Consider the following 22,930-nt stretch of genomic DNA (forward strand, 5'->3'; position numbering starts at 1 on the left):
ATGGGATAGCTTGCAGGAGTTGGTTCACTCTTTCTACCAGGTGGGTCTACTCAGATCGTGAGGTTTGATGACAGTGCTCTTTACCCACTGAACCATCTGGCCTACTCTTCTTTTCTAAAGCTTTTTATAATTTTTTTTACTATGTAACTAAGGAATTGGCCTGGAACCAGCCAGCTATGTAGACCAAACTGATTTTTAAAAGGCCATCTTTTCAAACTTATTATTTACACACACACACACACACACACACACACACACACACACACACACACACACACACACTGTTTTTATATATGGTTTCTCTGTGTAGCTTTGACTGTCCTGAAATTAGCTTTGTAGGCCAGGCTGGCCTTAAACTCACAAAGATCTACCATTCTCTGCCTCTCAAGTGCTGGGTTGCTGGGATTAAAGTTGTGCACCACCATTACCTGGCTTCTGTTTGTTTTCATATAAATGGAATTATATTCTGTATATTATTTTTACCAGTCTTCTTTTACTCAATATACTTTTTGAAATTTCTTTCAAGTTGTTGGAGGTAAAAATAACTGATTCCTTTTTATTGCTGATGTTGTTATTGTGTATGTCTTGTTTAGGCAACTATAATTAATTATTGTATTTTATGTGTATGGTGGTTTTGCGTGCATGTGTATTTGTGCACCTTGGAGGCCAGAAGAGGGTGCTAGGTTCCTTGGAACTGGAATTATATATGGTTCTGAGCCACCATGTTGGTGTTAGGAATTGAACCCAGGTCCTCTGGAAGAGAAGACAGTACTCTTAGCTGAGCCACCTCTCTAGCCTGAAGACAATCATATTGTTTAGAATTCATGAATGTAGCATTCTTGACATGTCTAGAAGATACTGTCTAGCATCAGGTGTCATGGCTTTCTGGCTTTTTTATAATGTTACTACCTGCTCACCTATGATGTTCCTTGTTTCTTAGATGTTGGGGTTTGTTGTAGTTGTAGCAGTTAGAATGAATACTCATCATTCTATGCATTTTGACAGTTGTGGGTCTCTGTAGTGTCATCTATTTACTGCAGGAAATCAGCTTCCTTTATGAGGATGAGATCCACACTTATCTGTGTATTTAGATAAGTATTTAGAATATTGTTAGAAATTACATTTGTTTAGGAAATTTTGGTAGTAGGTTCTGTGACCAGCCACAGGTAGTTGACTAGGTTAAAAAGTACCAGGGATAAATTACCTCCTAATTCAGAGGGCCCTAATTTAATTAGATAGCTGTTGGTTAGCCACAAAATGATAGTACCACATTTACGCCATGGGAAAATAGCTTGCTGATCTGGTCATTAGTGTTGGGTAAGACTATTGATGGCCTTTCTTTCTTGATAGTTTGCATAGTACCTCAGATACTATGGAGGCCAGCTCTCAGGAAAGAGGTTTACTACTTAAGTTCCAGATTGATTCAAATCCTGTGGCCAAAGTATGTGGTGTCTTCAACAGTAGGGTTATACCTTCAAATTCTGGGAAGCAACCAAGGGCAGAGGCAGTAGCCTATATTGTTTTGGGATCACTTGGACCCTTTTGACCAACAATTCTAAGGGAAGTTTTCCATGCTTGGCATTGCTTTTTTTTTTTTTTTTTTTTTTTTTTTTCCTTTTTTTAGGTTTTTCAAGACAAGGTTTCCCTGTGTAACAGTTTTGACTATTCTGGAACTCACTCTGTAGACCAGGCTAGCCTTGAAGTCAAGAGATCTGCTTGCCTCTGCTTCCTGAGTGTTGGGCTTAAAGGCAGTCACCATCACCACCCAACTATGTATTGGGGTATTTTGTTAAATACCTTTTTTTTTTGGAGGGTGGTGCACGTCATGACCCTGTTTGGTGTAATTCCATTTAATCAATCTCCTCTCCCTCTCCCTCTCCCTCTCCCTCTCCCTCTCCCTCTCCCTCTCCCTCTCCCTCTCCCTCTCCCTCTCCCTCTCCCTCTCCCTCTCCCTCTCAGTGTGCATGAGTATACACATATGTACATTTGTGTTTTTAAGTATTTTAAATAGGTATATATTTTAAGCTTTTTTTTTTTATTTTTTGGGTTTCTCTGTTTTGGAGGCTGTTGGTCCAGCCTGGCCTCGAACTCACAGAGATCCGCCTGCCTCTGCCTCCCGAGTGCTAGGATTAAAGGCATGCGCCACCAATGCCCGGCTTATTTTAGGCATTTTTAAGCCTATAAAATAGTGTTATCCTAGCCTTTTCAAGTACCCTTAGTGTTTTTAGCTCTTCTTTCCTCTTCCTATGTATACCCTTGTTTCTCCCACTTCAGTTGTTTACCACCACACCTGTTTTTCCTTTAAAAATTTTTTTCTAAAAATTTATTTTATGCATGTGTTTTGCCCGCATGCATGTCTGTGCACCATTTATATGTCTGGTTGTCCATGGAGGCCAAAGAGGGTGTCTAATTCTCTGGAATTAGAATTAGAGGTGGTTTTAAGATACCATGTTGATGCTAGGAACCAAATCCAGGTGCTCTGCTATAGTAGCAAATGCTTTTAACTACTGAGCTGTCTCTCTAGTCCCCTTTTATTTACGTGTGTGTGTGTGTGTGTGTGTGTGTGTGTGTGTGTGTGTGTGTGTGTGTGTGTGTGTACACAAGTGTGAGTGGGTGCTTCAGAAGATCAGAGGTATTGGATTCCTTGAAACAGCTGTGAGCTACCTGATGCGAGTGGTAGGAACTGAACTTTTGTCCTCTGGAAGAGCAATAAATTCTTTTAACTACTAAGACTTCTTTCCTTCTCTTTTTCCTTAATTATTTTATTATTTTATTTAATTAGTTTATTGGGGTTTTCAAGACAGGGTTTCTCTGTGACACTCTGGCTGTCCTGGAACTCACTCTGTAGGGCAGGCTGACCTAGAACTCACAGAGATCAGTATGCTTTTGCTTCCTGAATTCTAGAATTAAAGGCATGTACTACCATGACCTGGATCCATCCATCCATCCATCCATCCATCCATCCATCCATCCATCCATCCATCCATCCATCCATCCATCCAATGTGCATTGGTGTTTTGCCTGCAAGTATGTATGTTTGGGGGTGTCAGATCCCCTGGAACTGAAATTACAGACAATTGTGATCTGCCATGGGTGCCAAGAATTGAGTTCAGGTCCTCTGGAAGAGGAGCCAGTGCTTTTAACCATTGAGCCATCTCTCCAGCCCCCTGAGCCATCTCTTCAGTTTTTGCTTTTTTTCCTCTAAACAATTTTCTTTCTTTAAAAATTGCTTTCCCAGCTGGGTGGTGGTGGTGCACACCTTTAAACCCAGCACTGGGGAGGCAGAGGCAGGTGGATTTCTGTGAGTTCGAGGACAGCCTGGTCTACAAGAGCTAGTTCCAGGACAGCATCTAAAACCACAGAGAAACCCTGTCACGAAAAACCAAAAAAAAAAATTGCTTTCCCTTTGTTATTATTATTATTATTATTATTATTATTATTATTATTATTATTATTTTGGTTTTTACGAGACAGGGTCTCTCTGTATTGTTTTGGAGGCTATCGGTCCAGCCCGGTCTTGAACTCACAGAGATCCGCCTGCCTCTGCCTCCCGAGTGCTGGGATTAAAGGCGTGCACCACCACCGCCCGGCTTTCGTGCGCCACCACCGCCTGGCTTATTTTTTATTTTTTTTATGAATGAGGCAATTTATTAACCCAGCATCCTTTGTTCTAATGCTTCTTGTTGGCATCTGCCACCTGTCTGGCAATCCTGTCCAGATCTCTCTGACCCTGAGGTGTTAGTTTGTGGCCCCCATCTTGGTCCTTTTCCACCAATTTCAGCCCCTCCAGGGCTTGGAGGATACGGTGGCCACACTCTGGGAGCCTCTGCTGAAGTGGCTGGGCCTGACACCATTTCTCTGCCGTCCTCCATAGATCTTGGTCATGGAGCCAACCCCGGCACAACCACAGAGGTACAGGTGCCGTGTCATGGAAGCAGCTCATGTGTAGAACCAGTTCTCATCATAGGGGGCAAGTTCTTTATGTTTGGCTGGCTCGACTGTGTCCACCCATTCAGAGACTTTCAGCTTCCCAGACTTTTTGAGGAAGGCTGCCAGAGCTCTGACGAACTCCTGCTGGTTAACGTCTTTTACAGTAACTCCAGGCATCCTGCGGCCTCTGTGCTGCCAGCCAGGGGAAAGTATTATTGTCTTTTAAGATTTAATTTGTCTGGGTGTTTTACATTAATGTAAGTATGTGCACCATAGTGTACAGTGCCCTTAAGGACGGAAGGTTTCAAATCCTCTGAGAATGGAGTTATAGATAGCTGTGAGCTGCTGTTTGTATGTTGGGAATTACCTGGTTTCACTGGAAGAGCAGCCATTTCTCTTAACTGAGCCACCTCTCTAGCACCTTGAAACTCTCCAGTTTTCAAATATTTTATAATTTCTGGGTTGTGCTTTTGATGTATCAAAAATGTCTTTGCCTAATCAAGATGTTAAAAATGTTCTCTTATTTTCTTCTAGTATTCTTATGTTTTGAACTGATTTTTGTACATAACATGAGGCATGGATTTGGTTTATACATACATATATATATATATCTTAATGTGGATATTTATTTGTTCTAAAACTGTTATAAGGATTTTTTTTCCCTTATGCTGTCTGTCCTTCAACAACTTCAGCCTATTCTCTCTCTTGTAGACCAAACTCACTATGTAGCTGATAGTGACCTTGAATTCCTGATCTCCTGTATCTATTTCCCAAGTGTTGGGAACCACAGACTGGATTTTATGTGATGTTTCAGAACTCAGGGCTTCATGTATTTTAGGCAAGCATTCAGTATCAACTGAGCTACCTTCTGCCACAGAACTGTCATTTTTTGCTAATTTACTTCTATTAAAAATGATTTCTTAGCCTCTTTCTCTAACTTTATTTTCTCTGTTGACAGTATGATTTTATTTATTAGAGTACTTAAGTACGTCTGGATGTTACATAGTGTAAGACAGCTAGCTTTGTTCCTTTTCAAAGTTGATTTGGTTCTACTTCCTTTTGGTTTTGTGTGTTTTTGACTTTTTTTGTGTGTGTGTGTAGTCAGAGTCTCATATAGCTCAGACTAGTGTCAAATTTACTGTGTAGCCGAGGATGGCCTTGAACTTAATAATAATACTGACTCCTCCCACATGCTTAGATTACAGATGTGTACTATATGTCTACCTTCACATTATTTTTATAATCAATTTGCTAATATTTACCAGAATGAAGGGAAGGAAGTCTGTAAGTCACCCTTGTACTAGTGTGACAGAATATCCAATAAAAAATGAAAGGAGGAGAATTTTGTTTTAGCTCATGGATTCAGAGAAATTTCACCCTATCTTGGTTATTCTGACGGCATGGTTGGAAGTGGTTCAGTCCTTGGTGATAGGAACATGAGTTTGCAGCTTGTTTACATAGTAGCGGACTCGGAGGCAGAATCCTCAGTTGGAACCAGAGATTGGTAGAGCCTTTAAAAAGGTTACCCCTAGTGGCTTATTTCTGCCATTCCATTCCTACTAAGTAAGATAAGTCAGTGAGAGGAACATTTCGGATTAAAGTACTTACAGGATGGAAGGGAATGAGGTTGGGTGGCTGCTGGAATTTGATAGGTATTGCATTAAACCAATAGGTTGACTAGGGAAAATTGGACACTTTAGCAATGTTGAGTCTTGTGATCCATTAACTTGAGTGATATCTGTAGTTATTTAAATCTTTAATTTATTTCCATAATATTTCACATTTTTTGTTTTATGTCTTGTATATCTTATCAGATTCTATTTCATAAAAAAAAACGTAAGAATATAATGTGATATTTATGATTTACTAAAGGTGGCCTGAGGATCCAGAAAGCAAAGTCAGCCTCAAGCTATAGAGATCAGGCAGTGGTGATATACACCTTTAATCCCAGCAGGCAGAATCCAGGAGGTGGTAGTACATACCTTTAATCCTATGACTCAGGATTAAGAGGTGGACTGATCTCTGTGAGTCCAAGGTCACCCAGTTCTACACAAGATTGATCCATTCCTAAAGAGAAACAACTCACACAAAGATGATCTCAGCACCTGGGATCTCAAGCCTTTAATCCCAGTACTAGATGGGTATAAAGGATAGGAGCAGGGTCTTCAGTAGTCAGATCAGGTGTTCATTCTCCAGCCACATTGAGGATAGGAAGACATTGAAGTCTCAGGATTCTCCAGTCACTCTGAGGATAGGTTACAGTCTGAGTTTTGGTGGAGCCAGGAACGCCTTTCATTCTGAGGTAGAATAAGAGCTAGTGACTAGCTGCTTTGCTTTTCTGATTTTCAGCTTGAAGCTTGAACCCCAATATTTGTCTCTAGGTCTTTATTTTTCTTGCTACAATATGATTAATTGATTTTCCACCTGTGATGGTTTATAACTTTTGATGTGATTTCTAGCAATTTATTTATTGCATATGTGTATGATGTACACTATGGGTGTGTGTGTGTGTGTGTGTGTGTGTGTGTGTGTGTGTGTGTGTGTATTAAGACAATTTTGTGGAATTGCTTCTCCCCTTTCATCTTTACATGGATTCTAGAGGTGAAATTCAGGTTGCTAGCCAGGCTTGTACAGCAAATACCTTAACCTGTTAAGCCATCCCACTAAAATTTAATGTAGGTTTTATATTTTTGAGACAGGGCTTCTCTGTGTAGCCCTGGCTGTCATGGAGCTCACTCTGTAGACCACTGTTCTCAAACTCTTAAGATTAAAGGAGTGAACCACCACTGCCCGGCTCAGATTTGTTTTTGTTTTTACTGGCACTTTTTTTTTATTGTAATTCTATCACACTTCTACTTTTTGATTTTTTTTCACATGATTTGTCTTAATTTTTAGTCTCACTGGAAATGAACTACTTGAGTCAAAGGACTGAGATTTACTCCTGGCAACAGAAACTTTTGGTTGTGAACCTAGTTATTATTGGCTGGGGGCTCCAAGGTTATTTTATCTCTGTTTCAGACTCAATGCCTGTGGTTCTCCTGACTCTTCCTTTAGGTTTGATAATTGGCGAGGATGGCTCAGAGAACTTAGGGAAATGCTGTGTTTATCTATTTATTATAAAGGATGCAACAGTGGATAGAGATGAATAAAGTGTGTGAGGTATGTGGGAATGTAACAGAAGTACCTTTAAATTGGGGGGTTACTGGGCGGTTGTTGGTGATGCACCCCTTTAATCCCAGCACTCGAGAGGCAGAGGTAGGCGGATTTCTGAGTTCACGGCCAGCCTGGTCTACAGAGTAAGTTCCAGAACAGCCTCCAAAACAATATAGAGAAACCCTGTCTCGAACCTCCCCCCAATAAATAAATTAAAAAATAAAATTGGGGGGTTAAAGGAATGCAGTTGTTATTCCTTTTAACTACATTTTGTTCCGTTAACCTGTTTTCTCTTCTACAGCTTCCTGTAGTTAGTTCTCTCATACTTAGAATAGAAATAGTTGTTTCTCTGGTGCTAGGAGGATCCCAGAAGAACACTGAAACCAGAGATGCACCCAGAACTTAGCCTACTGAGAGTGCCGTGTATATGCATACTTTCTGGCTCCCTGCTGTTGTCCTTCCCTTTGGAATCATGAAGATGCTGTTCTAATGGGCAAGATACTATAAATAGCTGCCTTTTCGGTCTAGCTAAACCTAAAATAAACTCCTTTCCTGCCTCAGTATGTCTGTATTTCCCCTGATTGGATTCTTGAGGTGGCTGGTCCCTTAACAAGTCTCTTAACAGTAGTGTGCATGTTATTTTCACTCCCTTTCTGGACACACCAGCCTCCAGACACTGCCATGTGTTTATCCCTAAAAGCTCCCTGAATCCTGCAGTTGAAGGGTTTTTATGAAAGCTTCATGCATAAAAGCATTCCTGGTTATTAGTACAATCTGCAGCCTGGGGAGTGTGTGGCAAAGTTCTCAGTTTCTGATTGTGGCATAGTTTTCATTGTACTTAATTTTCATTCATAATCTCAGCAAGAGTCTCCTCATTAGAACAAAAAGGAAATTCTAAGGGAGTATGAGCTTTTTATCAGGAGTTGGGATAAAAACTAGAGGGGCTAGAGAGATGGTTCAGCAGTTAAGAGCATAGGCTGCTCCTTTAGAGGAGCCAGATTCAATTTCTAGCATCCACATGGAGGTTTACAACCATCTGTAACTCCAGTTCTAGGGGTCTTAGTACTCTTGTAGCCTCTCTGAGCACCAGGTATACATGTGGTACACATACATGCCTGCAAAACTCTCATAAACATTAAATAAATAGTTATTTCTTACTCTGAATCATAGTGAGTCTTGTGAAACTGCATTTTGCCTAAAAGCACACTATGCTTTTCCATTTATTTAGACTTTTTATTTATTTTGAGACAGTGTAGCTCTGTGTAGTTTGACTGTCCTAGAGCTCAATATGTAGACCAGGCTGGCCTCCAACTCACAGAGATCTTCCTGCCTCTATATCCTGGTATGCTGGGATTAAAGGTGTAGGCTACCATGCCCAACAGATAATTGATTTCTAAAAGTGTGTGTGTTGGGGAGGTTATTTTGTTTGCATGCATGTCTGTATTATTTCCATGCCTGGTACCTGCTCAAGTCAAAGGCATCGGGTCACCTAGAACCTGGAATTGTTGTGAGCTGCCATATGGGTGCTGGAAATCAAAACCAGCTGAACCGTCTCTCTAGTTGAGCTTCTTCTGGTGCTGAGTGTCTTGAGGGAGATAGATTATGTAGGACCTGGTACACAGAAAACTTCTAATTAATGTTTGTTGAGCAAATATTTAAATGTCTAAATGGTTCTTTTTGTAAGAAGCCTTGGCAAAACACTTTCTGACAAGAGGTATTTTAACTCAAGTTGAATAATGAGATCCTATACTTGAATTTACATTTTCAGTTGTACAAACATTTTATTTATATTTTACAAATACCGTGTTTTTATTTAACACAATATCTTTATTATTTGGAAATTTCACATAATGTACTCTGATCACACTCACTTCCAGCCCTCCTAGGCCCACTTCCACCCTTGTGATCTCCTCCAAAACAAAAGAAGAAAAAGAAAAAACAGTTCTATATATACTCACTATATATACTTGTGTTGCTTATATACTCACTGGAGCATGATCAAATTCCTACTGGCCAGCCCCTTAAAGAGAACTGAGTCCTTCCCCACCCCACCCCTCCAGAAGCCATCACCTGTGGAGACCTGCCCTTCAGCATCTCAATCACAACTTTTAGGAGTCTCTTCAATGGCTTCCTGTTTAGACTTCTTTTTTAGAGGGTGGGGTGGACTGGGGGGAAGAGAGGTTGTCACAGAAACCTTCTGTCTCTCATTCTCAACTGTCAGTCTGTAGTCCTCGATATCACTGCAAAATAAGCTTCCTTGCCCTTTACAGTCAGTGGCAGGATGGATCATGTATTCCCACGTGATTTCAGTTTACAGCCCAGGCCATGAATATCAACATGGCCTTAGGTGGCAATACAGACCATGCACATTCTCATAGTCTTTGGTGGTTACATGGGCTATCTACATCAGCACATTCTCTTGACTGCAGCAGGGTCATGGACATTAACTTGGCCCCTGGCAGCAGCATGGACCACAGACATCAATATGGCCTTCAGGTGTCAGCCCAGGCTAAATACATCAATATGGCTTCAGGTGGCAGCACAGACCATGAACTTTCACATGGCCTTCAGTGGTAGCACAGGCTACGGACACTAACATTGCTCTCTGTAGCAGCACGGGCCACATACACATCAACCTGGCCTGTAGTGGAAACACTGACCACTGACATATACACGGCCCCCAGTCACAGCATGGACAATGGTCATTGACATGGAATCAGGTGGGAGCACAGACCACGATGACACGGTCTTCATGGCTCTTGGTGCAGCACAGGAGGCCACAGACATCAACCTGACTCCAGCAGAACATAGCCCTCAGATAGTAATATGGCTTCAGGTGACAGCCTAGATCTTGGACATCCCCATGACTTTTGGCAACATGGACCATGGACATTAACACAGCTGCAGCAGGACCACTGACACCAACATGGCTATGGGTAGCAGTATGAACCATGGACATCAACATGGTCTCTGGCAGCAACATGAATTATGGATATTAACATGGTGTGTGGTCGCAGACACAGGCCATGGACATCGACATGGTCTCCAGCAGTAGCACAGACCATGGACGTCCATATGGTTCTTGGGAATCAACATGGTTTGGGGTGGCAGCAAGGACCACAGATGCCAGCATATACCCTAGATGTAGCATGAATCATGGATACCAACATGACTTCTAGGGGCAGCATCAACTATGGAGGACTTTCAAGGAGGCCCAGTCAAGAAAATGGACTGTCCCCCATCTTCATTCTATTGCTGCTTTGAGACGGAATGCTGGTGTGTCTGGGCAGCCTGTTTGTGGGCAGAGCCTGAGCTATCTCCAGGGAGTTGCATACCACCCTGCCCGCCCTGTTCAGTATCAACATGATTTCCCATCCATTGCATCCTTTCCCCCTACCTGTCACTGCTCTAATTTCACCTCTCCACTGCGCACACTGCTCCATTCCTCCATCTTTCCCACCCCCCCTTTGCTTATTTGTTTGTGTAAATGGCATTGCAAACTGGTATGTCGCACAACATTCACACTGTGCATACCTCCTTGCTTTCAGTGCCAGCCACCCCAGGGCTCACCAGGCATGACTGTTGTGCTTGTAGCCTGCAGGCATCCCTGGGATTCTTTGCTTTCCTTCTCTCAGCCTGGAGGGCAGCAGTGGCAGCTCCATGTTGCAGGCTGGCCCTCAGGCTTAGGAATGGCTCTGTTCATTAATGCCATGTTCTTTGTCTGCTGCAGCTGTGCCCCCATATTGCTCCCATACCATTTGTCAAGGATCTGTAATTTTTCTATGCTCCCCCATGCACATGGCTCTGTTCCACCATATTTCTTTCCAATTTCTTGAGTCTATTTTTTAAAAGCATCTTCCCATAGGACCTGTTCTTCTCTAGTTGTTCCAGGGACACTGTAGTCTCTGCAGACTCCACCACCACCAGTACCACTTCCTCGTGCTCATCTCCCCTTGGAGCCTCTAGGGGTCTCTTAGGCTCCTTGGAGCTGGTGCTGGTGGCCAACAACATCATCTTCATTCACAGCCATACTTCAGGTTTTCATATTTGGCAATGATGTACTGTTCCCTCCCTCTCTCCTTTCCTTTCCTTTTTTTTTTTTTTTTCTTATTTTTTTCAGACAGGGTTTCTGTCTTGGAACTCGCTCTGTAGACCAGGCTGGCCTCAAACTCAGAGATCTGCCTGCCTCTGCCTCCCGAGTGCTGAGATTAAAGGCGTGTGTTACCACTATCGGCTAACCTGAATCTTCTTGTTCATATTTTTGTTTTCCAGTATCTTAGTTCTTTTCAGTCTCCAATATTCTTGCTATCTGATAATTTTCTTTTCTTTTAAATTTAATTTTGTGTGCATTGGTGTGAAGGTGTCAGATCCCCTGGAAATGGAGCTACAGACAGTTGTGAGCTGCCATGTGGGTGCTGGGAATTGAACCTATGTCCTCTGGTTAACAGTAAAACAAGCTGCGTAGGAGGCCCATTGCCAAAGAAGATTCCCTTGATTGTACAGTTTTGGAAACCCTTGGAATCTTTTTAATAGTTTAGGGGGGTGGGTGCATGGGTGGTAGAAGCCAAAGTCCAGAAACAGTCGGCTGTACAGTTTGTATGAGATGAGCAAATTGAGAGTAAATAGAAATATTTAGACAGCTTCAACCGATGTTATTAATTTATTAATCTATTATTTTATGCGTATGAGAATTTTGCCTGAAGGTAGCATGTGCCCCTACCTGCATGCAGAAGAGACTAGAAGACTGTGATGGATCCCCTAAAACTCAAGTTACAGACAGCTGCAAGCCACCATGTGGGTTATAGAAACAGAACCCAAATCCTCTGAAAGAGGAGACAGTGAGAAGCCATCTCTGCAGCCCCTCCACTCAACTCTTTGTTTCCTTCCCAGGCAAACAAATGAATGTTGGCTAGACGGGCTGGGATGCAGAGCATGAACAGAGACAAGATGAGGAACATTTAAACAAGTACAAGTTTAACCTTACAGTAAAGGAGCCAAAGCTTCCAAATCAAGCAATTCGTTCTGTGAAATAGGAAAACTATAAGAGGGCTAGAGAGATGGCTCAGTGGTTAAGAGCACTCACTGACTGCTCAGCCAGGCATTGGTGGCACACGTCTTTAATTCCAGCACTCAGGAGGCAGAGACAGGCTGGTCTACCTAGTGAGTTCTAGGACAGGCTCCAAAACAATAGAGAAACATTGTCTCAAAAAACCACCAAAAAAGAGCAGCTTGTTTTACTGTTAACCTTGCTCTTTTTTTTTCATAGCATTCAGTCTTGGGTTTCTTCCTAGTTCTCTGATAACTCATCTTCAGTTTCCTTCAGTTACTCAGTAGTAAATACTTTAAGTATACTGTAAATACAAATGCTGTTTTAATACTGAATATTTATTAGAAGGTTGCAAAGTTTTGAAAAAAAATTAATGAACTGTTAAGTTATAAAAGGAAATTTTGGGCAGAATGTACAGTCTGGCCTACTAGATACTCAATTTAAGAAGCACCAATGAGATGGCTCAGTAAGTAGCAGTGCTTACTGTCAAGACTAGCAATGATCTGAGTTTAATCCCTGGAACCTACATGGCCCCTGTGGGCACCTGCACAAATGTGCACATAACTCATACAGGCACACATACATAAATATAAGATAATATATAAGATAAATATAAGATAAATCTCAAAGATGAACTTTCTTTTTTAAAAATATCATTTCAGTGGCCCCTTTCTAACAACCTTACAAGGTGCTTAATCAGAAAGTATTTGAGGAGGAATATGTTCAGAAATACTGTATTATTCTTTCTGTTTCAATAAGGGATGGAGATAGAATCTACTCTTTTGTAGATTATGGGGGCTTTGAATGTCAAGGAAAGGGGCCATTATTTAGCTGCTTTTTTTTTTTTAAACCAAAAACAGGGTTTCACTATGTAGTCCTGGTTTGCTTGTAGACTTGCTGTTCTCAAACTCAAGAAATTCTACCTGCCTCTGCCTTCTGAGACCTGGGATTAAAAGTTTGTGCCACCATGCCCAGTTGAAAGGTTTTCAATTCTGCACATGCTTTAGGTATGAAGTCCTGTTACAAGCAAGCACTGGTATTTCTGAAACATTAGTTTCAGTAACCAGGTGACATTTTCCTTGGAAGTCTTTTTTGCCGCTTTCCCAGTGTGATAAACTAACTCCTTTTAACCCCTGTACACTTTGTTTTGTACCTGATATAGGATTCATATTAGGTCATTACTTATTTCTCTTTGGCTTCACTGAGGATTTGAGCTTTTCTTGAATATACTCAAAAATAATTAGTCTTTTCATCTCTATTTCAGGAGTTAGCATAATAAATGAGCCCTTAATAGGTAGGAGATTTGAATCTTTGATCTGAACAGCTTATCAGAATGTACTTTAAAAATATTTCTACAAATTGAATTTGAATTAATTCCTCTTTGATTTCTCCTCATATATGTTTTGGCTAGTAAAGGTAGTTTGATAGATTCTATGGCTTTAAAAGTCTGTGACTTTGCAGATAGTAATATACCAAGTTGCACACCTTATGCAAATCAGCTGTCTGCTCAGGTCTTGTTTGTTTTTCCACTAGATATAATCTAGTTGTTTAAAGAGGAAATGGAAGAAGGAGGTTGGATTTATTAGCTTTTACAACGAACAACTACATTGGTTGTGTTAAAGGATTTAAATTTTTTGATGAGTGAGAGAGAGATGCATCTTGTTTTCTGTGCTATTTTCAGCAGTGAGGCTAACTCTTGTTCCAGTAGTCAGTTTGTAAGAGGATCAAAAAAAGATCTTTTAAAGAGGACTCCCTTTAATCTCCAGACTTGGTTGCAGTTGTTATAGCTATAGGAGGGGGGCTTTTCCTCCTGTGGGATACAGACTGAATCTGCTCTATAGCTGTTGTTGTGTTTACTCCTTAGAGATTATAAAAGGCTGATTCAGGTGTTCTGCACATACCTTTCTCTGTCAAAATACAGAAATTTGAGTTAATTCCTGAACTTTGTGGGGTTAATAGTTTTTGCAGTGTGTATTGTGGTTTGAAGAACAATGGTTGTAAATTAGGAGATAATATATCAATCGTCTTGATTATGTAGTCCCACTTTCATGAATTTTCCTGTGATTTATTAGAAAAATCACCAAGTTCCATTGTTTACCAGGATTTTAACAATTCCTACTTTGCTAGAAATTTTAAACACTTAGGAATATTTAAGTGACACAATCTTACAATACAAGCTAACCTTTTTGCTCTTGAAATCTTGTAAAGTGTTTTGATCCATGATTTAAGGAATAGACATCCTAAAACTTGGCAGAAGTCCCACTGTAAGTATGGCAGGCAGTGACCAAAGAAAGAATTCTGAGCTTATTATAGCTTGGGTGAAGCTAAGCTTTTGCTTGCTGTGTCCTTTTAGACATCTGGAGGAATGGGGAACATTTCCTGTGGCAGCACTGTCAGCGATGAATAGATGAATAAAATCATCCATGCTCAGAACTCACAACACGTGCACTTTCTCCTCACAAGGACATAAAAGAGCAATGAGACCAACCTTAGCAGTGATCCGGGCTTCGGGGTGGGGGGCAGGGATAGAGAAAGAGGCTTCAAGACTGTCCAAAAGAAGATCTGCGTATCTAGCATACAGAAACAAAAGAGCTTGTGACAGTATCGAAAGAATCTGACATTTGCTTTGTCTGTACAAAGGATGAAAGGAATTTTGCCGACTTAGCCAAAACAATAACTGGTTTTTGCATGAGTTTGAGCCTGAAAACAGGCAGCAGAATAATACGTTTTCTTTTTTTTTTTCTTTTTTTTTTACCTTCAGAAATGGATGTGGAGCAGTTTTATTTTTGGAAAGAAAAACGTGACACGGATTTTATAAGCTTAGTAGCTGTAGGTGGAGACTATTGTTTTGTTTGCCAAACCTTTTTAATAAGCAGTGAAGTCTGGATAGCAAAGATTGGAATTTCTTTTCCTGGGATCTTTGTTCCTTTTTTGGTATTAAAGATAATTTCAGACAAAGGAAGCTCTGTATGGAAAAGGAAAGCAAATGTCAAATATATTCTCTGTTTTTGCTTTGATTCTAGTGAGAGCTTTCAATATTTCTTAGTATTAGGTGATAATTATGTCCTGATGCTGGCTGGATTAGCAGTGTGGTGGGTTACTGGGTATTGCCTGCTGTGCTGAATGGACTGTATCTCTTTATCCAGCAGTAAGTAGGAGCTAGTAGTTGTTGGTGTCTGGGGAGTGGCTTTTTTTTTTTTGGTCTGATCTTTGCTATGGATGATTCCAGTATTCTGAGAAGGAGAGGGTTACAGGTGAGTCAAAGAAAGCCTTTAAAAGAATACTATTAATGCCTTTTGAAGTTGTATCACATTGTTGCAATTTTATTCAGTGCATGCAGGGTAGGGGTATGCCATTAAGTTCTTTATTCTGTCATATATACCTTGATACTCTTTTCTTTTAAACAGGGTCCTGCTGTATTGTTCAGGTTTGGTCTCCAAATTCTCCTTTCTCAAACCTCCTGAATAGCTAGTATTGCAGGGAGTGTTACCACACCTTAGCTTAGCTATTATTACTTTTGATAGAAAAATGCTGCTTGTCCTTACTTGCATTGAATTAAATGAGTGGATCAATTGAATCAAACCTATATTGGATACAAACCTAATTTTCAACATTAGATATGTAAACATTCTATTTGTGACCATCACACTTGTCTCTTCCCCCTAATGTATGTATAGCATTTGATTCTGTATAAAATATTAAGAACTTTTCTAAATCTTTGCATATATGTCATCCATTTATGTCTGCCTGTATGTCTATGTCTGTCCATCTGTCCATCTATCCATCTGTCCATCCATCTTCCATCTTCCTCAGTTCCTAAATATTTGGTACATGAAAAGGCAAAGGTATTTAAGACTTGAGAGGAAATACAGAGACTAATAGAAAACTTTAAATTTAATTATAATGAGTACCTTTAGCATTAAAATGACTTGTCATATTCTTTCAAATTTGGTGATGTTTATCATACGATGCAGATAAGATCAGCTAATTTATCACTGATTGTATTTTGACAATTGATACAATAATGGTTTCAGTATAAATTCTAGCTAGTTAACCAACTTATGATGATCTAGTTGTGAAAAATATTTAGTTTGGCTTATTTTACATTTGTAAAACTATCCTCCACCCTCCCAAAAGCACACTGGGTCCTCTTAATTCCTGTGAATTAATTTTATTTTGATTTCTTAGTATGTTCAGAAAGAATGTATGTAGGAGAGGATAGTAAACTTAAAATAAGTTGAAGCAAATGGTATTCGTAGTTATGATTATGCTTTTTATTCTGTGTGTGTGTGTGTGTGTGAGAGAGAGAGAGACAGACAGACAGACAGACAGACAGACAGACAGAGATTGACATTTTGTGGTGGGGGCAGGCATCAGATACCTCAGAACTAAAGTTATAGGCATTTTGTGAGCCACCAGACGGAGTGCCAGTATCCAAACTCTAGTCCTCTGATGGAGCAATAAGTGCTCTTAACCACTGAACCATCTCTCCAGCTTCATGATGGTGGTCTTATTAATATTTTTGTATTGAAAACACTCAAAAGCCAAGAAGAACATCCACTGAATTCTTCAGCAAGTCATATCAAATTCAAAAGTCATATCACAAACACCTGTGGGTTACATTGTCTCCTCCAATAGTTGATTCAGTGATTTGTCAATTGATGTCTTAGGAAAATTCTGAAATACATTTAAGAAGTATTCAGAAGACCCCCCCCCCCCATAAGTAATGGTGTATAGGCAAGTATAACTGCTAATTAAAAATAATAGTTTTTATAAAAGATACTTAATTGTATTCCTAATATATATGTATTTCTCTTGAGTTGCTGGTATTTACAAATGGAATCCTATTCTTCTGGTGGTGAATTTTAAGTTTTTGTTTTTGTGTCCCCCACCCCCCCCACTAAGGCTTTTTCCAAGATCTGCTACTTTGTTTATTGAAGCCCTTTCTTTTGAATCTATTTTTGTCTAGTGAGAGTACCAAACCGTAGGATTACATAGCTGGAGGGCGTTTTTGTTTTCAATAGCTTTATGTTCTTTTTTATTATTACCTTAAGGTTTATTTTCTAGAAGACGGCACTGACACATTTTGAAATAGAAACAGTGTTTGAAAATCAGTAGTTTAGATTGTTCAGTTATTCAAAGAAATAAAACTTTGCATGCAAGTTTTAGGTTTCTATGCCTAAGCATACTAAAGGTAATTGTATACCTAGTTAAGTAAGTACTCATATTAATTTTGTGAAATAAGTTAGACTACCTAAAGGTTTTTCAGAAAATCAGCCAAGGTAAAAGCTGCTTTCATCCTACCAACTTTCTTTATGAGATTTCTTGGAAGAAGCAGCACAGTAAATATATCCCCAAGAGAAGGGACTTTGTCTAATTAGTTTGCCATTCTATATAGCCAGTGATGAGAATAGACCAAGTACAAAGCCACATTTGCTGAATATATGAATGACCACAACAGTGAAGTAAAGAATATCTGTTCTTACCATTGTTTTTATTATTATTATTTTTTAACGAGACAGGGTTTCTCTGTATTGTTTTGGAGGCTATCGGTCCAGCCCGGCCTCGAACTCACAGAGATCCACCTGCCTCTGCCTCCCGAGTGCTGGGATTAAAGGCGTGCGCCACCACCGCCCGGCTCATTGTTATTATTTTTAAAAAGTTCTAGACAGCATAATAAGTGAAAAATAAAACTGCATAAATCCTGAGTAAAAAGAAAAAAATTCTAACAGATATATTGAGGTTGTTGTTTGCGGGAAATGCCAAAGGAGTTAACTAAAAATTACTAAAATAAAAAGCTTAGGTCCTGGCTAAGTATATATAGCTCAGTTAAGAGTGCATTCTAGGCATGGATGTGCCTTGTGTTGAATCCCAGTAAGTATAAACTAGGCATGATTTCTTGTGCCTGTGATGGCATATGTTTAAATTGTGTTAGCTATATAATGATATTGAGATCCTTCTGGTATACATCTCTCTTCTCAGAAAGAAAATGGGATGTTTAGGAGTGGTTTGGTGGCACAAGTCTGTAATGCCAGCACTGGGGAGGCGGCAGCAGAAAGAGCAAGAGTTTATGGCCAACCTCAGCTATGTAGTGAATTTTAGGCAGAACTGACTTACATGAGACTTGTCTCAAACAGCTGAAGAAAGTTATCAGATATAAGATAAAAAATAATATTCTAATATACTAGCAGTAGCCAATTAAAAATACATAGAAGATACGTCACCATTTCTAACAATAGAATTTCCCCATATTAAAAAAATAACCTTTACAAAGAAGCATGCCGATTGTAAGAAAACTATGAAATGTTTTGAGAGACAGAAGTAAAGATGTATATAATGGTAAAGACAGCAGTTTTATAAAGATGCTGATTTGTTCAGTTGATGAGAGTGCCTGATGTGATGTACTGTCGCACAAGTCTTTGGTCCTTGCACAAGGTACTTCTGTGAGTTTGAGGCCATCCAGGGCTACATAAGGAGACTGTGTCTCAAAACAAATGACACAGCTAAGTAACTAAGTGATTCCTAACTTCTGGGAGAAAACTGCAATGACTTTAAAGAAGACTGTTTAATAAAAAACAAACAAAAGCTGAGCATAGTAGCGTACACATTTTAATCCCATCACTTTGGAGGCTGAGGCAGGCACATCTCTGAGTTTGAGGCTAGCCTTGTCTACATAGTTAGTTCCAGGACAGCCAGAGCTACGTAGTAAGACCGTGTATCAACAAAACCAAATCAATGAAACAAAATCCCCAAAACTAAGCCTAGAGACTAGAGAGATGGCTCAATAGTTAACTGTGTACTGTTCTTGGAGAGGACCTACGTTCAGTTTCTTTTTCTCTTGGGGTGGCTGTGTGTGTGTGTGTGTGTGTGTGTGTGTGTGTGTGTGTGTGTGTGTGTGTGTGTGTGTGTGTGTGTGTGTGTGTGTAGGCAGGGCTTCTCTGTTACAGCTCTGGCTGTTCTGGAACTCGCTTTGTAGACCAGGCTGGCCTCAAACTCTGCCTATCTCTGCCTCCTGATTGCTCGGATTTAAAGGCATGCACCGCCACTGCCCAGGCTAAGTTCAGTTTCTAACACCCTTATCAGATGGCTCACAATCACCTGTAATTCCAGGGGGATCTGATGCCTTTGGCCTCCTTGGGTATCAGTACTCATGGGCACATACCCACACACAGATAAACATAATCAAGAATATTAAAAGAATGGAAATTAAAATAAAAGCAGAAAAAATCAAGTCAAGTGTGAGTGAAGGCAGCCTTTTTCAGATCAGCTGTTTGAAAATAAAAGAAATTTTTAAAAAGTTGAGTAAGTAAAAGAAAATACACTACTATAATTTTGCTACAAAATTGTGATAACAAATACTAGAGTATTTAATGATTTATGTGAAAGAAGAGACACAAGTTGGAAGAATCGTAGCTTGGCTTTATTACTCTGTGATGGCGTTATTCCTGGGCTGGAATTCTCTGTGCTGCAAAAAGAAGGGAATGAAAAAATCATATACTGCACATCCATACATTTACTGTTAAAAAGATGCCTGGAGATTGCATGTGAGGGGCTTTTCTAAAGGAGCTTAATCTGGTATAGGGATTGACCGTTCTGCATGAAAAGCAGTTCAGATGTAGGTCTCATGGTAAAACTTGACTTTCATCCTCTTTTTCTGCTTTTGAAACAGCTGCAGTGAGAAACATTTAACATTGGAGTTCTTTGTGAATTGAAGGTGCTCTCCTGTTTCCTCTCTCCCCCATATTATTTATGATAAAATAAATAATAATATGAAGAACTGTCCTATCTAAATTGGAGATAATAACAATCCAATAGGAGGAAAAGAGTTCCAAGAGTTGGCACAAGAGTCGGGAACCCACTTGTTCTCACAGTCAGGAGTCCCATTAAAAACACTAAACTAATAGCTATAATATATACTCAGAGGTCCCTGCTGCTTCAGCCTCTGTGAGCTCATATGTGCCTTGTTTAGTTGATTCAAAGGGTCTTGTTCTCCTGCTGTCTTCCATCCCCTCTGGTTCTTTACGATTTTTCTGTTCCTCTTCTGTGGAATTCCCTGAGCACAGAGGGGGAGGGATTTGATGGAGATCTTCAATTTAGACTCTTTCCATTATGTCTAGCTGTGGATCTCTGCATCTGTTCCCATTTGCTGCTGAAAGAAACCTCTTTGGTGATGACTGGCTAAGGCCCCCATCTATGAGTATAGCAGAGTAACATTAGGAATCATTCATTTTAGTGTGTGTATGGTGTGTGTGTGTGTGTGTTCTTTTGTTTTTGTTTTTAAGACCAGTAGTGTTTGGTTTTTACCCCAGGTCTCTAGGCTATCTAGTCTCTAATCTCTAGTTCCTGCTTATCCAAGCAGTGTCAAGTACAAGTTCCTTCTCTTGGAGTGAGCCTAGGTCAGAGCAGATATTGATTGGCTACTCCCACAAGTGTCTTTCTACCACTGCCTTAGCATATTTTGTAGGCAGGACAAATTGTAGGCCAAAGGTTTTGTGGCTAGTTTGGTGCCCATGTTTCTTCAGAGTATCTTCCCACACTAAAGAGACTGGAATGTAGGCTCCATTTAGTCACCAGCTCTACTTCTTCATGTTCAATTGGTTGTGTGGGTATTGTCCTCAGCAGTGGGGCTTGGTTGTCAGTTTGTGGAGAGAACATTTAGTCTCAGCATAAAGCCTGGGTTATTTGGGGGATCTCCTGAATTCCCCCAACCCCTTTGCCAGCACCTCAATTGATTGTAAACTAGTCCTGCCTCTGGAAGCAGATGGCCAGTTGAGACTCTGTGGTGATGTATTATTTATGATTTATTAAAGCAAATCCATAGAAGTGGTACATATTAAAAGCACACACTTTTTAGGGTTTCTCTGTATTGTTTTGGAGGCTGTCCTGGAACTCTCTGTGTAGACCAGGCTGGCCTCGAACTCACAGAGATCTGCCTGTCTCTGCCTCCCGAGTGCTGGGCCTAAAGGCGTGCGCCACCACCGCCCGGCAAAGGCACACACTTTTAATCCCAGCAACCGTAATCCTAGGACTTACCTTTAATTCTAGGACTCAGGATTAAGAGGTAGACAGATCTCTGTGAGTCCAAGGCCACCCAGATCTACACAAGAGTGAATCAGTCTAACAGAGAACTATAGTTTACACCTTTCATCTCAGGACAACAACCCTTCCCCTAACCTGGTGACTGTGGACTTAAAGACAAGCACCAGCCTTGTGACTCTTGCTTTTGCATATTTACATGGTGTAGTGGTTATTGCCTTTGGACATTTGGCCTTTGTCCTTTCTTTGGAAATATTTTATGGGTTTAGTTATTTTGAACACTGAGTAATAAATATATAAGCAGTGATTCCTACATGGCATCATTTAACATGTGTAATACTGTCAGAAGTTTGCTTTATGGTAAATGAAAGGGAGTAAATGGTTTCTAGCATTTAATATGTGTAGTCTTCTCTATGACTTCAGAATATATTTCATGGACTTAAGTTTTTTCAGGATAATCAGTAGCTTTTTTTTTTTTTCCGAGACAAGGTTTCTCTGTGGCTTTGGAAGCTGTCCTGGAACTCACTCTGTAGACCAGGCTGGCCTCGAACTCACAGAGATCTGCCTGCCTCTGCCTCCCGAGTGCTGGGATTAAAGGCGTGGGCCACCAACGCCCGGCCCCAGGATAATCAGAAAATTTCTAATTTTTTCTTTTTTGGGGGGAGTATCTTCAACAGGAAGTATGCAAATGCATGAGTTTGAAGGACCTACAGTGGCTAATGAAATTGTAGAGATTCTTGAAATAATATATATTAGAGTTTGGGGAATAGCAATAGTTTTTAGAGACTAACATTTCATTTGATGAAGTAGTAATTGGAAAGAGGTATGTAGTAATTAAGGGAATTTTGTTTTCCTATTTCAAGGGAGATAGGTGTTTGGCACACTAATTGAAAGTTTATCAAGAATGCAGAGTGTTTGAAGTAATCGGAACAACACAGATCAGAGAAAGCTGTGATGAGCTTCAACTGATATTAGAATGTACTGTCAGATAATACTGGTTTTGTTTCTAAGAGAAGATGATGAGTCAGAGAACTTATGGTTATTTGCCTAAACCCAGATTTCTTACTATGTAGTTTTATTTTTTAAACCAAACATACTGTTAATATTCCCTGGTTTAAGAAAGATTGGGAAGTCATTGTGCCTTTTATTGCCCTTGCTAGATTAGAGGCTATTTCTTGTTCTACTAGAATTTAGTCCTTTTTTCTACCAAAGACTTTGGCACAGAATGTGGTAATCTGGAGCCTTGTGTGTGAAATGTAGGTCTAAGAAGTGATGAGGAAAATAGATCAGTAAGATGAATTTCGATGTTTTCATTTCTATTGATAAACTTTCTGTACTATAAAGGGTTTCCTTTTATATAGTTGTGCTTGCTTATCATTGTTACCTAAATTATGCCCATGGTACTCAGTGAAATTATTCTCTAAAAAGTCAGGAAGAGTTATTTTCAGTATTTTATGTAGATTATTTCCTTTTCCATTCATGCTGTTATAACAAAATACCACCGACTGGGTAATTTGTAAGGATAAGATATTTTCTCATAATTTTGAGTCTTGGAAATTCTAAGATGACTGTCCAGGCATTTTATGTTTGGTGAGGGCATTTTTGCTTCACCTTTGTGTAGCAGAATCTAGAAAGGCAAAATGAGCCAAATGTTGAATGAGGCCTCTAATAAAGACATTAATCTCATTTGGAAGGCAGGATCCCCTATGATTTATTTTACTTCAAAAGATACCAACCGATTCATAATACTGTCACATTGGAGTT

The 22,930-nt window shown here is 39.9% G+C and overlaps 1 protein-coding gene and 1 pseudogene across 5 annotated transcripts in view; one reads left to right on the forward strand and one right to left on the reverse strand.

The window, feature by feature from the left end:
• Positions 1-22,930, forward strand: part of Mast2 (microtubule associated serine/threonine kinase 2) — a 146,741-nt gene that overhangs the window by 27,879 nt on the left and 95,932 nt on the right. Inside the window, exon 1 of one of the 5 annotated variants that reach the window (XM_040756919.1) lies at positions 15,078-15,384. The exons of the other annotated variants lie outside the window; for them this stretch is intronic. Coding sequence (XP_040612853.1) covers positions 15,346-15,384 — 39 coding nt within the window. The 5' untranslated portion in view covers positions 15,078-15,345. Of the gene's footprint in view, positions 1-15,077; positions 15,385-22,930 lie in introns of those variants that run through there. 5 annotated transcript variants of the gene reach the window in all.
• On the reverse strand, positions 3,626-4,114 carry LOC101838935 (annotated as a pseudogene).

Source organism: Mesocricetus auratus, unplaced genomic scaffold (assembly GCF_017639785.1).
Source record: "Mesocricetus auratus isolate SY011 unplaced genomic scaffold, BCM_Maur_2.0 Super-Scaffold_100014, whole genome shotgun sequence".
Classification (NCBI taxonomy): Eukaryota; Metazoa; Chordata; class Mammalia; order Rodentia; family Cricetidae; genus Mesocricetus; species Mesocricetus auratus.